This window comes from Periplaneta americana, chromosome 8, assembly GCF_040183065.1.
Source record: "Periplaneta americana isolate PAMFEO1 chromosome 8, P.americana_PAMFEO1_priV1, whole genome shotgun sequence".
Classification (NCBI taxonomy): Eukaryota; Metazoa; Arthropoda; class Insecta; order Blattodea; family Blattidae; genus Periplaneta; species Periplaneta americana.
Window position 1 is genome coordinate 24,116,470 of NC_091124.1, and position 12,462 is coordinate 24,128,931.

At 34.0% G+C, this 12,462-nt stretch overlaps 1 protein-coding gene across 1 annotated transcript in view; it reads right to left on the reverse strand.

The window, feature by feature from the left end:
• Positions 1–4,211: 4,211 nt before the first annotated feature.
• Positions 4,212–12,462, reverse strand: part of LOC138704385 (transmembrane protease serine 9-like) — a 41,980-nt gene continuing 33,729 nt past the window's right edge. Inside the window, exons 11-13 of the mRNA XM_069832214.1 lie at positions 10,575–10,673; positions 7,342–7,478; positions 4,212–4,526 (exon numbers count right to left, since the gene is read on the reverse strand). Coding sequence (XP_069688315.1) covers positions 4,356–4,526; positions 7,342–7,478; positions 10,575–10,673 — 407 coding nt within the window. The 3' untranslated portion in view covers positions 4,212–4,355. The remainder of the gene's footprint in view (positions 4,527–7,341; positions 7,479–10,574; positions 10,674–12,462) is intronic.

Here is a 12,462-nt window from a genome sequence, read left to right on the forward strand (position 1 = left end):
ATGGCATTTAAGTGTGCTTAAATGCGACAGGCTCATGTCAGTAGATTTACTGGCATGTAAAAGAACTCCTGCGGGACAAAATTCCGGCACATCCGGCGACGCTGATATAACCTCTGCAGTTGCGAGCGTCGTTAAATAAAACATAACAATAACATTAACATCAAAACAATACCATTCAGTTCACAGCCTTCTAACTGAACACAGTTACAAAATTTTGACAGTATGTAGTGTGTACTTTTTAAGTTTGATTGAATGTGTGTATAACAATATCACTGATTGTAATTCCAGTGGGGAATGTCATGATTATAATACAAGAAGCTGTAACATGTATGTAACACCAAATCATAATTTGTCTATGTACAGTAAATCACCCATGGTCCTAGTTTTAAAATTGTTTATGCTCGACCATGCCGAAATGTAGTAATTATACACCTGGTATCAGTCCTTTAATAGACCTCATTAAAGTACACCTATTTATTAAAGTTCAGGTGTTCCACCAATCAGAAAATACCATTGTAGCAATATGAAAGCGCAGGTATCGATTATTCTCGTATATGCAATCGAAAGACAACTAGCGCGAGATTAGATAATATTAAACTCAGTCGAAAAAAACAACACACAAATTAACATCAATTCACCGTCATTTTCCAGCCTTTCACAAAGCACATTCCCGCAAATTCATTTCACCAATTGCTGGAAAAAATCAATATGGTAGAGGATAAAAAGTCGTATGAAACTTGACTATAATGGTAATTAAGACGCAAGTATGAAAATTATGAAACTCGCTTGCGCTCGTTTCATAAACATACTCGCGTCTTAATTTTATTACAACCATTATAGGCTCGTTGCATAACGTAATATAATTAATAATCTACCTGAAAATATTAAACAAATCGGAAAGAAAAGATTATTTTTTAGGAAATTGGTGAAAGAATATTTAGACACACCATGTCCGTATGATAATAATGGTGTTTTAAATGTTTTAGCGTAATATATATTTAATATTGTTTTTACTTGATTTTTTTTTTGTCAAATGTTATATTGTTAGTATTTTAAAACTGTGAATTTTCTTATAACCTTTGGTTTTTTAAGGACAAAAAATATCTATCTATGGCCAGATTACAGTAACGATGCACCCAAGACTCATCATCTGTGACTGACCGCGCTCATTCCCTTCATCCTGGTTACTCAGATCAAGTCGAAAACCTCTAGCACATTTTTCTCAGTGACAATCTCCACTGGCCGACTGACTCGGTGTTCCAGGCTTGTACATCTTTCAGATAACTTGCGCACCCAATAATGAATCATTGTATTTTTTCTGAGGAAATTTGTCCAAGAACAAAATAATACTCTGAAGCCATAAGATCACAACGGCATGGCGCGTCCTCAGGTTGCGGATAGAGGAGACGGCCTCCAGATATGGAGGGTAGCTGTGAATATATTGGATAAGCAGTCGTGGACAGCCGATAAGGGGTAGTCCTCCAGCTTGGGGGTTGGGCGAAGGGCTAACAACCCATCAGCGTAAAAAAACAGCTTGTTACGAATCCTACAAGAAGCCAGTGTTAGTTGGGAGACCGGAGGGAAAAAGACCTTTGGGGAGGCCGAGACGTAGATGGGAGGATAATATTAAAATGGACTTGAGGGGGGTGGGATATGCTGATAGAGACTGGATTAATCTTGCACAGGATAGGGACCGATGGCCGGCTTATGTGAGGGCGGCAATGAACCTTCGGGTTCCTTAAAAGCCATTTGTAAGTAAGTAAGTAAGCCATAATATCACATGCAAAAACCCATTTTTCAACGCGAATGAGCTATTAATTTGCAAAGACCATATCGTAGGACAGAGTTTTTTTATGTGCGTTTGGTTGTCCCATTATCAAAGTCATTATTTATTCTCTGATATCACGGTAAAATTTCACTAAAAGGCAAGTGAACTTGCTCTACTTAAACTCGTATTTCAAAGTTAATTGAATATATATTTTTTTTTCAACTTCCTAATCGACTCTTCTCTTTCACAACTAAACTTGTGCTTTTGAGTGCCACTTAAATATTTAGATTTATTTAAACTCGTGGAGCAGACTTACTCACTGACACCTATCATGCAGTCATATCTAAATCAGTAAAATTCTAAAAAGAACATCTTCTGTTAAATTATATTAGTTTACATACAGGGCTTTCATTTCAAAACTTCCCAGTCTAAATAACTGATTATTTAAAATGAATTCATTTAAAAAAAAAGTCAATTTAGATATTGAGGGGGAAGTCTGAAACCAGGCTTAATTGCATTTTAGATTTCAACCCCCCCCCCCAACTCCCAGCCACCCACACTTTTAAATTTCAAATGGCACCTCTAAATTTTTATACTTAAATATGAAAGAGCCTTCAATTGCTTATACAAGTCATTCATTAGTTTTTGTATCTTTAGTTTTCTATCGTTCCCTGACAACCTGTATATTTGTTATTACCAGTTGATTGTAGGATGAAAACACAGCTTATTTTGTGTAATTTCCTAAATTTAATCAAAAAGGATGATTTATGTTCTCTCTTGAAGGGTATAGGCCTACGCCATTTTAAAACAATTTAATACACAAACACAACTATTACATGAAATGCTCAATAAGTTTTTGTAGCTTCATTCTCTTCAGCCCTAATCAACAATAACAACAATCCAGGTTTCCAGGGGACGATAGAAAACAAAAGATGCGAAAAAAATTAATGAGGTGTATAGACAGTTGAATACTCTTTCATATTTAAGTATAAAAATATATGGGTGCGATTTGAAATTTCAAAGTGGGCATCCCCACTTGCCATCGCAAGGGGGTGGGGGTGAAATCTAAAATGCAATTTAGCCTGGTTTCAGTCTTCCCCCCCAAAATTGACTTGTTTTTTGTTTAAATTGAATTCAATGAATTTATTTTCGCGTGCACGTTCCAGATCAAATCAAGTCGTTCCCTTCGTACTCCGGTTATACACCTTGCATGTACGAAAGTTAGGTTTGGTTAGTTTGTTTTTATTAACCAAATCCGCGCATGCGCAGTTTTCACAGCATCTCATAGCCAAACCATGGATAAATATATAATAGGATGCGAAACTGCGGTCAGCACCATCAGGCTTTGGGGGTCTGAAATAAGGTGATCAGCGCCCAACGTCGTAGGTGGTGAACATTAGAACTACGTGTTGGGTACATTACCCAGAGTTCTCTATTTATCCGTTCGAACTTCGAGATATTGCTGTACGGGAGAGTCGAGGAGCCGAGATGGCGGACTGAAACTTGCTAATAAGTGAACATAAAGTGATACGGTGTATATAAGCAGTGTATGTTAAACAGTGATGTTTATGGACGTTGTAAAAATAGTGTTGTTGAATGTATTGTAAAGTAATAGCAATATAATAAATTGAACTATCTAAGTAATTCTTGCAGACTTTTCCATTGTGCTGTACAATAAATACCCAAAGAATACAATCCCAATTATCTAACCTTTTGCTTTATTTTTTGTCTCTGTCTGGTTATATTTTAATCGGGTAGTGTAAAACACATAGTCTCTTTTATCTTCCTGTTGGCTCCTGTAAGAATTTTCACTAGAATATGCTATGAGGAATAAAATTGTAAATGTTTTATTTTAAATTGGGTTAGTTTTGAATATCGATGAGGGAGGGAGGGAGGGAATACTTTCTGTACAGTTTAACATTTTCGTCACCAGGTGCGCTGCTAAATGCATGGAGTAATTACTCTTTTCGCTACTTGGTGCGCTGCTAGATGTAATAACGCCCCTCCCACGAACAGATGGCAGCAAGATCAATTTCTACAACAGTGCCTCTAGTATATTTTACGGGAAACTCAGTAAGTTTCGCATCCTATTATACTGTATATTTATCCATGGCCAAACTGTTACTTTCGCAAGCCGCACGTGTGAAGAGGTGCCACCATCTTGAAATTCCTGGTTTGTTTAGCTTGTGCCTGTTGACACCTGCATAATACTCCCATCTAGCGACGATACCGCTAGGCTCCTTATTGAAAAATGAAGGTCGGTACAGCGATTTGTAACTTACTGACTGATTTCGCTTGTGTATTTTCATAAAAATATATAAATCATTACATTTTATTTTGAAGTTGGTTAACAACTATTTCACACGTGCCTCGAGTTCAGTTTTCTAAAATTATTCAAAATATCATAAATAAGAAATAATAATACATATTTAATAGTAAGCAATTGAGAAAAAATGAAATAGTTTACTACGTCAGATAGTTTAATAGATTACGCTATTTCTTTTATGTACATATTGCTCTTCCCATTACACACTTCGTACACATTCAGGCTGTTATTTTTTTATCGTGGTTGTCAATGTACTGTCAATTAATTAATGACAATGCCAGTATGGCTCTGGATCCAGTCCAAATAGCTGGTCACTCTGGCAAAACCAGCAGGGTAGCCCGCTTCACATCCGATTGCAGCAACAAATGACACAACACCAACTTGAATGTAACCACCATTTTCGGCATGAATAAGAGGGCCGCCGCTGTCACCCTGTAACAGAGAAGGTATTCATTCTGAACATCAGATAATACCGTAATATTCTTAGCATATTATATAATCTTCGTACTTATCCTATAATGGATAATAAAATTATTGATCAAACAATTTTCACGATGCATAATGCCTTATAATAGTTAAATCCAAATGCTAGCTGGTATTGTAATATTTAATCCAAATATTAACTGCTAAGGTAATATTTATATCCAAATACTAGCTGCTACTATATTATTACTATCCAAATCCTAGCTGGTTTTGTAATATCACTATCCATTTGCTAGCTGCTAAGATACAATTTCTATCCAAATGCTAGCTCCTAAGTAATACAGTATTTCTATCCTAATACTAGCTGGTACTATAACATCTATATCCAAATGCTGGCTTCTAAGGAAAATATTTATATCCAAATGCTAGCTGCTACTATAATATTACTATCCAAATACTAGCTGGTTTTGCAATATTTCTATCCAAATGCTAGCTGCTAAGTAATACAGTATTTCTATCCAAATACTAGCTGCTGCTACAACATCTATAGCTGCTACTATAACATCTATATCCAAATGCTGGCTTCTAAGGAAAATATTTCTATCCAAATGCTAGCTGCTACTATAATATTACTGAATTTAAATACTATTACAGTCACAATCATGCCATGGTATGAAAGAAAAATTTCACAACCTCGAGCGGGAATCGAACCTGCGACTTCCTATTATCCGGTCAGGCGCTCTACCACTGAGCTATTGAGTTCGTCTCACGCCAAAGGCTTGGAATTATCCTTTCATACTGGCGACTCTGTTATAGAGTACTGTCCATAGCGTCTGATCTAGTCTGCACTGCTTATGGGTTGAAAGAAAATTTTTACAAATGTAAACTTCATGAAGATTATATAATATTACTATCCAAATACTAGCTGGTTTTGCAATATTTCTATCCAAATGCTAGCTGCTAAGTAATACAGTATTTCTATCCAAATAGTAGCTGCTAAGTAATACAGTATTTCTATCCAAATACTAGCTGCTACTATAACATTTATATCCAAATACTGGCTTCTAAAGAAAATATTTCTATCCAAATACTAGCTGCTACTATAACATTATATCCAAATACTGGCTTCTAAGGAAAATATTACTATCCAAATGCTAGCTGCTACTATAACATTTATATCCAAATACTGGCTTCTAAGGAAAATATTTCTATCCAAATGCTAGCTGCTACTATAACATTTATATCCAAATACTGGCTTCTAAGGAAAATATTTCTATCCAAATGCTAGCTGCTACTATAATATTTATATCCAAATACTGGCTTCTAAGGAAAATATTTCTATCCAAATGCTAGCTGCTACTATAATATTTATATCCAAATACTGGCTTCTAAGGAAAATATTTCTATCCAAATGCTAGCTGCTACTATAATATTTATATCCAAATACTGGCTTCTAAGGAAAATATTTCTATCCAAATGCTAGCTGCTACTATAATATTTATATCCAAATACTGGCTTCTAAGGAAAATATTTCTATCCAAATGCTAGCTGCTACTATAATATTTATATCCAAATACTGGCTTCTAAGGAAAATATTTCTATCCAAATGCTAGCTGCTACTATAACATTTATATCCAAATACTGGCTTCTAAGGAAAATATTTCTATCCAAATGCTAGCTGCTACTATAACATTTATATCCAAATACTGGCTTCTAAGGAAAATATTTCTATCCAAATGCTAGCTGCTACTATAACATTTATATCCAAATACTGGCTTCTAAGGAAAATATTTCTATCCAAATGCTAGCTGCTACTATAATATTTATATCCAAATACTGGCTTCTAAGGAAAATATTTCTATCCAAATGCTAGCTGCTACTATAACATTTATATCCAAATACTGGCTTCTAAGGAAAATATTTCTATCCAAATGCTAGCTGCTACTATAACATTTATATCCAAATACTGGCTTCTAAGGAAAATATTTCTATCCAAATGCTAGCTGCTACTATAATATTTATATCCAAATACTGGCTTCTAAGGAAAATATTTCTATCCAAATGCTAGCTGCTACTATAATATTTATATCCAAATACTGGCTTCTAAGGAAAATATTTCTATCCAAATGCTAGCTGCTACTATAACATTTATATCCAAATACTGACTTCTAAGGAAAATATTTCTATCCAAATACTAGCTGCTACTATAATATTACTATCCAAATACTAGCTGGTTTTGCAATATTTCTATCCAAATGCTAGCTGCTAAGCAATACAGTATTTCTATCCAAATACTAGCTACTGCTATAACATCTATATCCAAATGGCTTCTAAGGAAAATATTTCTTTCCAAATGCTAGCTGCGATTATAATATTACTATCCAAATACTAGCTGGTTTTGCAATATTTCTATCCAAGTGCTAGCTGCTACTATAATATTACTATTCAAATGCTAGCTGGTTTTGCAATATTTCTATCTAAATGCTAGCTGCAGAGGCAAAAATTTCTATCGAAATGCTAGCTCCAAAGGTAATATTTCTATCCAAATATTTCCTGTTACTGTAATATGACTATCAAATGCTAGCTAGTTTTATAATAATTCTCTGCAAATAATAGCTGCTAAGATAAAATTTCTATCCAAATACTAGCTGCTAAAGTAATATTTCCACCATAATACAAGCTGCTAATGTAATATTTTCATACAATACTAGCTGCTATTATAATATTTCTAACCCAGTGGAAGTTGCCAATGTAATATTTCCATCCAATGCTGGCTGCATAATATGTAAATGTGTATTAAATTTAAATATTTCTTATTACTTACACTGCAAGTACCCCTGCCACCGGGAGTCGAGGTACAGATTATGCCAGAATGGATTCCGCCATATACTGAATTACATTCGTCATTTGTAATAACAGTGAGATCCACAAACTGAAGCGTTTCAGATATACCTGATGCGTCTGAAAAATGCAGTAAATTATACCACCATCAGTGCATTTAAATGCTTAAAATACAGCTTTAAATGAAGTTTTATTAATAAAATGTTATCCAAAAATAGAATTGTTTCTATTTATACAGGAGAAAATGCGTGAATAACTTGAGGGCATTTATATCGATTCAACTACTCGATCTTTACTTCTATCTTACATACTTACTGGCTTTTAAGGAACCCGGAGGTTCATTGCCGCCCTCACATAAGCCCGCCATTGGTCTCTATCCTGAGCAAGATTAATCCAATCCCTACCATCATATCCCACCTCTCTCAAATCCATTTTAATATTATCTTCCCATCTACTTCTCGGTCTTCCCAAAGATCTTTTCCCCTCTGGCCTCCCAACTAACACTCTATATGCATTTCTGGATTCGCCCATACGTGCTACATGCCCAGCCCATCTCAAACGTCTGGATTTAATGTTCCTAATTATGTCAGGTGAAGGATACAATGCGTGCAGCTCTGCGTTGTGTAACTTTCTCCATTCTCCTGTAACTTCATCCCTCTTAGCCCCAAATATTTTCCTAAGAACCTTATTCTCAAAAACCCTCAATCTCTGTTCCTCTCTCAAAGTGAGAGTCCAAGTTTCACAATTTACTTCTATATTATATGCTGAATTAGCTTATAATAAAAAGATTAAGTTTGTATAAATCTGTAGGTGTAGGCTAACGTAATATTTGGAACATATGTACGTACTCGTATCATATTTGCATAATGCTTATAATTTGTACTATATTATGAAATGTCATTTATAAAATTTAGTAACCTATATTTTTTCTGTATTTCGACAAATTCAAATATGATGTATGATTTTCTATTTAAGTTTGCGAAATATAGGTTCGTTATTATGAACTGATGCTCCTTGATGATGTAGTATTAAGGACTTACCATTTAAAAGTCCATCTGATTTAGGTTCTGACTGATATGTATATCTATTATCAGCCAGTACATCTCACTTGACGATGTATGTCAGAGGAAGAACAATTGTTTGTATGCATCTGAAGTCTGATTAGTGGAATGTGTAGCTAATCGGCGTTGTATGCATTGGAGGGGGGGGGGGAAGAAACTGGCCAACCTACCCCATTACCTCCTGGCCTAGTTACCTCATGAGTGATGCCTTATTGGTGTTGCTTAAGAGATTCAAACCTGTCTTCGGACAGTTGACTAAGCAACAACATCATTTAAATATTAACTATTTTTTTATGTAATTTTGGGAACTTAAGAGAAGTATAAATTAAAGATATATCTGATATATTATGAATGCCCATGTCTTTGTAATTGTGTACCCATACATATTGAAGTACCTAAATGCTATAAAATAGCTATCAAATCGTTTTCCTATTTGTACTAAATGTCTATAACATACGCAACGGAAGTTGGAATTTTACATAAGAGCTATCATGGCTTAAAAACTAACTACTGCTATGCGAGAGTGGCATTTTGCCATGGTAACGATGATCATGGTGTAATTAATAATGACGTCTTTATCCACGTACTTGCTGCATTTCATTTCTATAACAAATCGTTATTATTTTTTATTCTTTTACACATTAAGGTTAAGAATTGCAGCTGCGTGATATTGCTGCTTCCCTATTTTATTGCTTTGTTTGTTATATTGTTTTATTCGATTAGTAATAATGTAAGTATATTGAAGTCTCATCATCGTCTTGCGATAGAGCAGGAATGTTTCTTTATTCTGTACTTCAGCTCTGATATAGAAAATGTCTTTAGAAGTAGAGGTTATACAGTATATTACAAATATTTTATAACAAATCTAATGAAATTTTGTCAATTGCATTCTATTTTTTAGTTAGTTCCAAGACTGTCCTATACACGCATTGCTATACTTGTAAATCTCTCTAGTGCTGACCTGCTATGGCACTAAAATCGTCCTCCAGTGGCTTAAGGAGGGAAAGCTGGTGATCAACAAGATCTCCCAGCTAGGTCCAATGGACCCATCGACCAACAGCAGGTGTGGTCCTCCAGACATTCTGGGGGTTGTGTGTGAATGAAGTAGCCACCAAAACGTTAAAATATGGTGTTCACTTAAATCGGCTACAACTTGCCATTTTCTCTACTCTCTGCATCATAATCCCCAGTTAATTCCCGATTTACCACGAAAATTGTCTGTAGCTGCATTTAGATTGGCAACAGGCCATGACTGTTTGCCCAAACACCTGCATAGAATTGGAATATATCAGTCCCCTAGCTGTCCATTGTGCAACTCAAACCAAGAAATGGATTCGGAACACCTCAAAATCTGTGCTTCAGTGGCTGGCCATGATAATATCTTTGAAAAATATTGGATTGCGAGAGGTCAAATGACTTTGTCAAACGCCTGGCATTAGAAAACAACAACATACTTGTAAATCTGTCATAACAGATTGATTGTCACCATTTAAAACCGGGCGTCTGTTTGCGTATATGTACGTATAGCCTATATAATCTCTAATATATATTTTTCAATAAAAAATAATTACACATATAAATCCAGATTCTTAACATTCTAAATCTTGATTTCGGTTCAAGTTCTTGTATATCACAACGCCAGGATTACTTTTAATTGTATTATTGTGCTTTATATGCATGTTGAATTTATGCCAAACTCTGTACCGTTTTGTACTAAGTTAAAAAACACGGCCGATCATTTTGTTTCAATCGCTTTACATCATGGTTTAGGTTTATATAAAGTATTGTTATGTATTGCGAAAACTCGTACCAAATAAAGACGAAAGTTACAGGAGCATAATGCTAGTGCTCCAGTAAAAATCTCATTGGACAATGGACATATTACATTTAAGCTATTGAATAAGCATGTAGTTTAAACCAGTTGGAAAGTAGACCTACTGTGTGGTCGTCTTAAGTACAGCATTAGGAGAAATATTTTTTGAAGAGGGTTTGTGCTAAAGGTTTGTGAGCATAACGTCATTGATTTTTAAAGGAGAAAAGTAAATGTTGTTTTAATTCGTGCTATATTCTGTTGTAGGGCTACAGATATGAGCATAATATAGAATTTTAAATTGAAATAGCATTACCATAAAAATAGAAGGACTATTACGCTTACCATCAGAAGTTTTTCCCCAGCCACTGACGCGGACACCTTCACCAGCAAAAGTATTGCCTTGTTCGGACCGTGAGGGCAGACTAATAGGGCTGATGTAGTCTGGAAAGATTATAAAGATATTTTAGACATTGTCTACATTATTTGATAATTTAAATTAAAATTTTAGTAAACAGAAAAATGTGCTACATAATAATTAATAAAATGATTTGTGCAATTTCTTCCCCCTGTATAATGAAAGGATGCAGGTACGTGATTTCATCGAAAGCACCGCATGCTCGAATGTATCCATGTATCCATTGGCTTCTTATACTGCCTCCTCATAAGACCATTTTATTATTATTATTATTATTATTATTTATTATCCAATTTAATAAACCCTATTTCACCCTGAGGTATATTAGGGTTATAGTTGGCATCAAAATACATATTTTATAAGCAATAAACAATAATAAAATTATAATACAAAATTGTGGTCGAGGTTACAATTCACATGAATTATGTACAAGAATGCACCTTAATGAAAGAATGGATCATGTTAAAGATTAATGAGATGTTTGAGGAATAATCAATTCAAAGATATACAAGAATATCTAACCCACTCAGAGTAAATACACGACCTAAAAAGATAATCATTAATACATTAATATAACAAAGTTTGACTTTCACTTTCAAATTTATACTTAATTCATGAACAAGAGGATCTTAGACTAGAAATGTTTAGTTTAAATGTAGTTCTGTTTATAAGTACAGTATGCATAAGGGTGTAATTATTTGACTTATTTGAACTGTTGTGTCAGTGAAGCGAGGTGAGTCAGTGAAGTTATGGTTTTACAGTGCAGTGAATAGTTCCGATCAGTGATAATTTATAGCGTCAATGAAATGTGTTCTATAGTGTCAGTGAAATGTGTGCTAAAATGTCAGTGAAATGCGTCATAGTGCCACTACAGTGAGTGAGATGACAATAAAGTGAAAGACTATTGAAACTTATGTAGGGCCTAAACATAATAATGTAGGTTGTAATGTAAAATTAGGTATTTTGTTTATGTTTTATTGTTATTGTGTTAAATTATATTGTGTATTCTTATTGTATTGTGTATAAAATTGTAGGCCTATTGTGTATTGTATAATTGTATTGTCTATTGTAAATTTATTGTGTATTGTTTATCATTTTATTATGTATTGTTTATATTGTGTATACCACTGCCACCGGGTGCTTGCCCACTTGCAGTGTAAATAAATACATACAATGGAACAGTTAAGAGTAATAAAAGGATATTACAAGCAATGATTTACGGTTACAAGTTACATACGTGATTCAGGAACAGGTACAATAATTGAAATAATAGCACAATAATTGAAATAATAGGACTTATAACTAACGAAATTCTTGAAGGGCAATATATAATAGTAGGGGCAATACAAAAGATTTAAAAACAAATGTAAACAGTAAGGGAATAGTAGAAAAATCGACTTAAAATTACAAGTTAAACACATTCTTTTTAAAGCAATAGGTAAAAACAAATAGATACTAATAACAATACACTGACTGTAGTTAGAGATTAAACACATTATTTTAAAAACAAACACGCAAAGGATCAATAGCTATTTTCAGGCATTATATACATGGACCATGTCTTTAATTCACATCTTTTGACGTTACTTCGTATATTATTTTGTGTTTCAATCTATTTCAATTGTTATTTTTCACTGTAACAACAAAAATATGTTTCATAAAGCCTCAAGGCATGTCTCTATATTTATATCTAATGGTTATAGGAAGAAATATAACTATTAAACATGTTATTTTAGAAGCAATAAATAGCTATACTAAGAGATGGCTTAAAATTTACGAATTAAATACATTATTTAGTAACAACAATTGGCAATA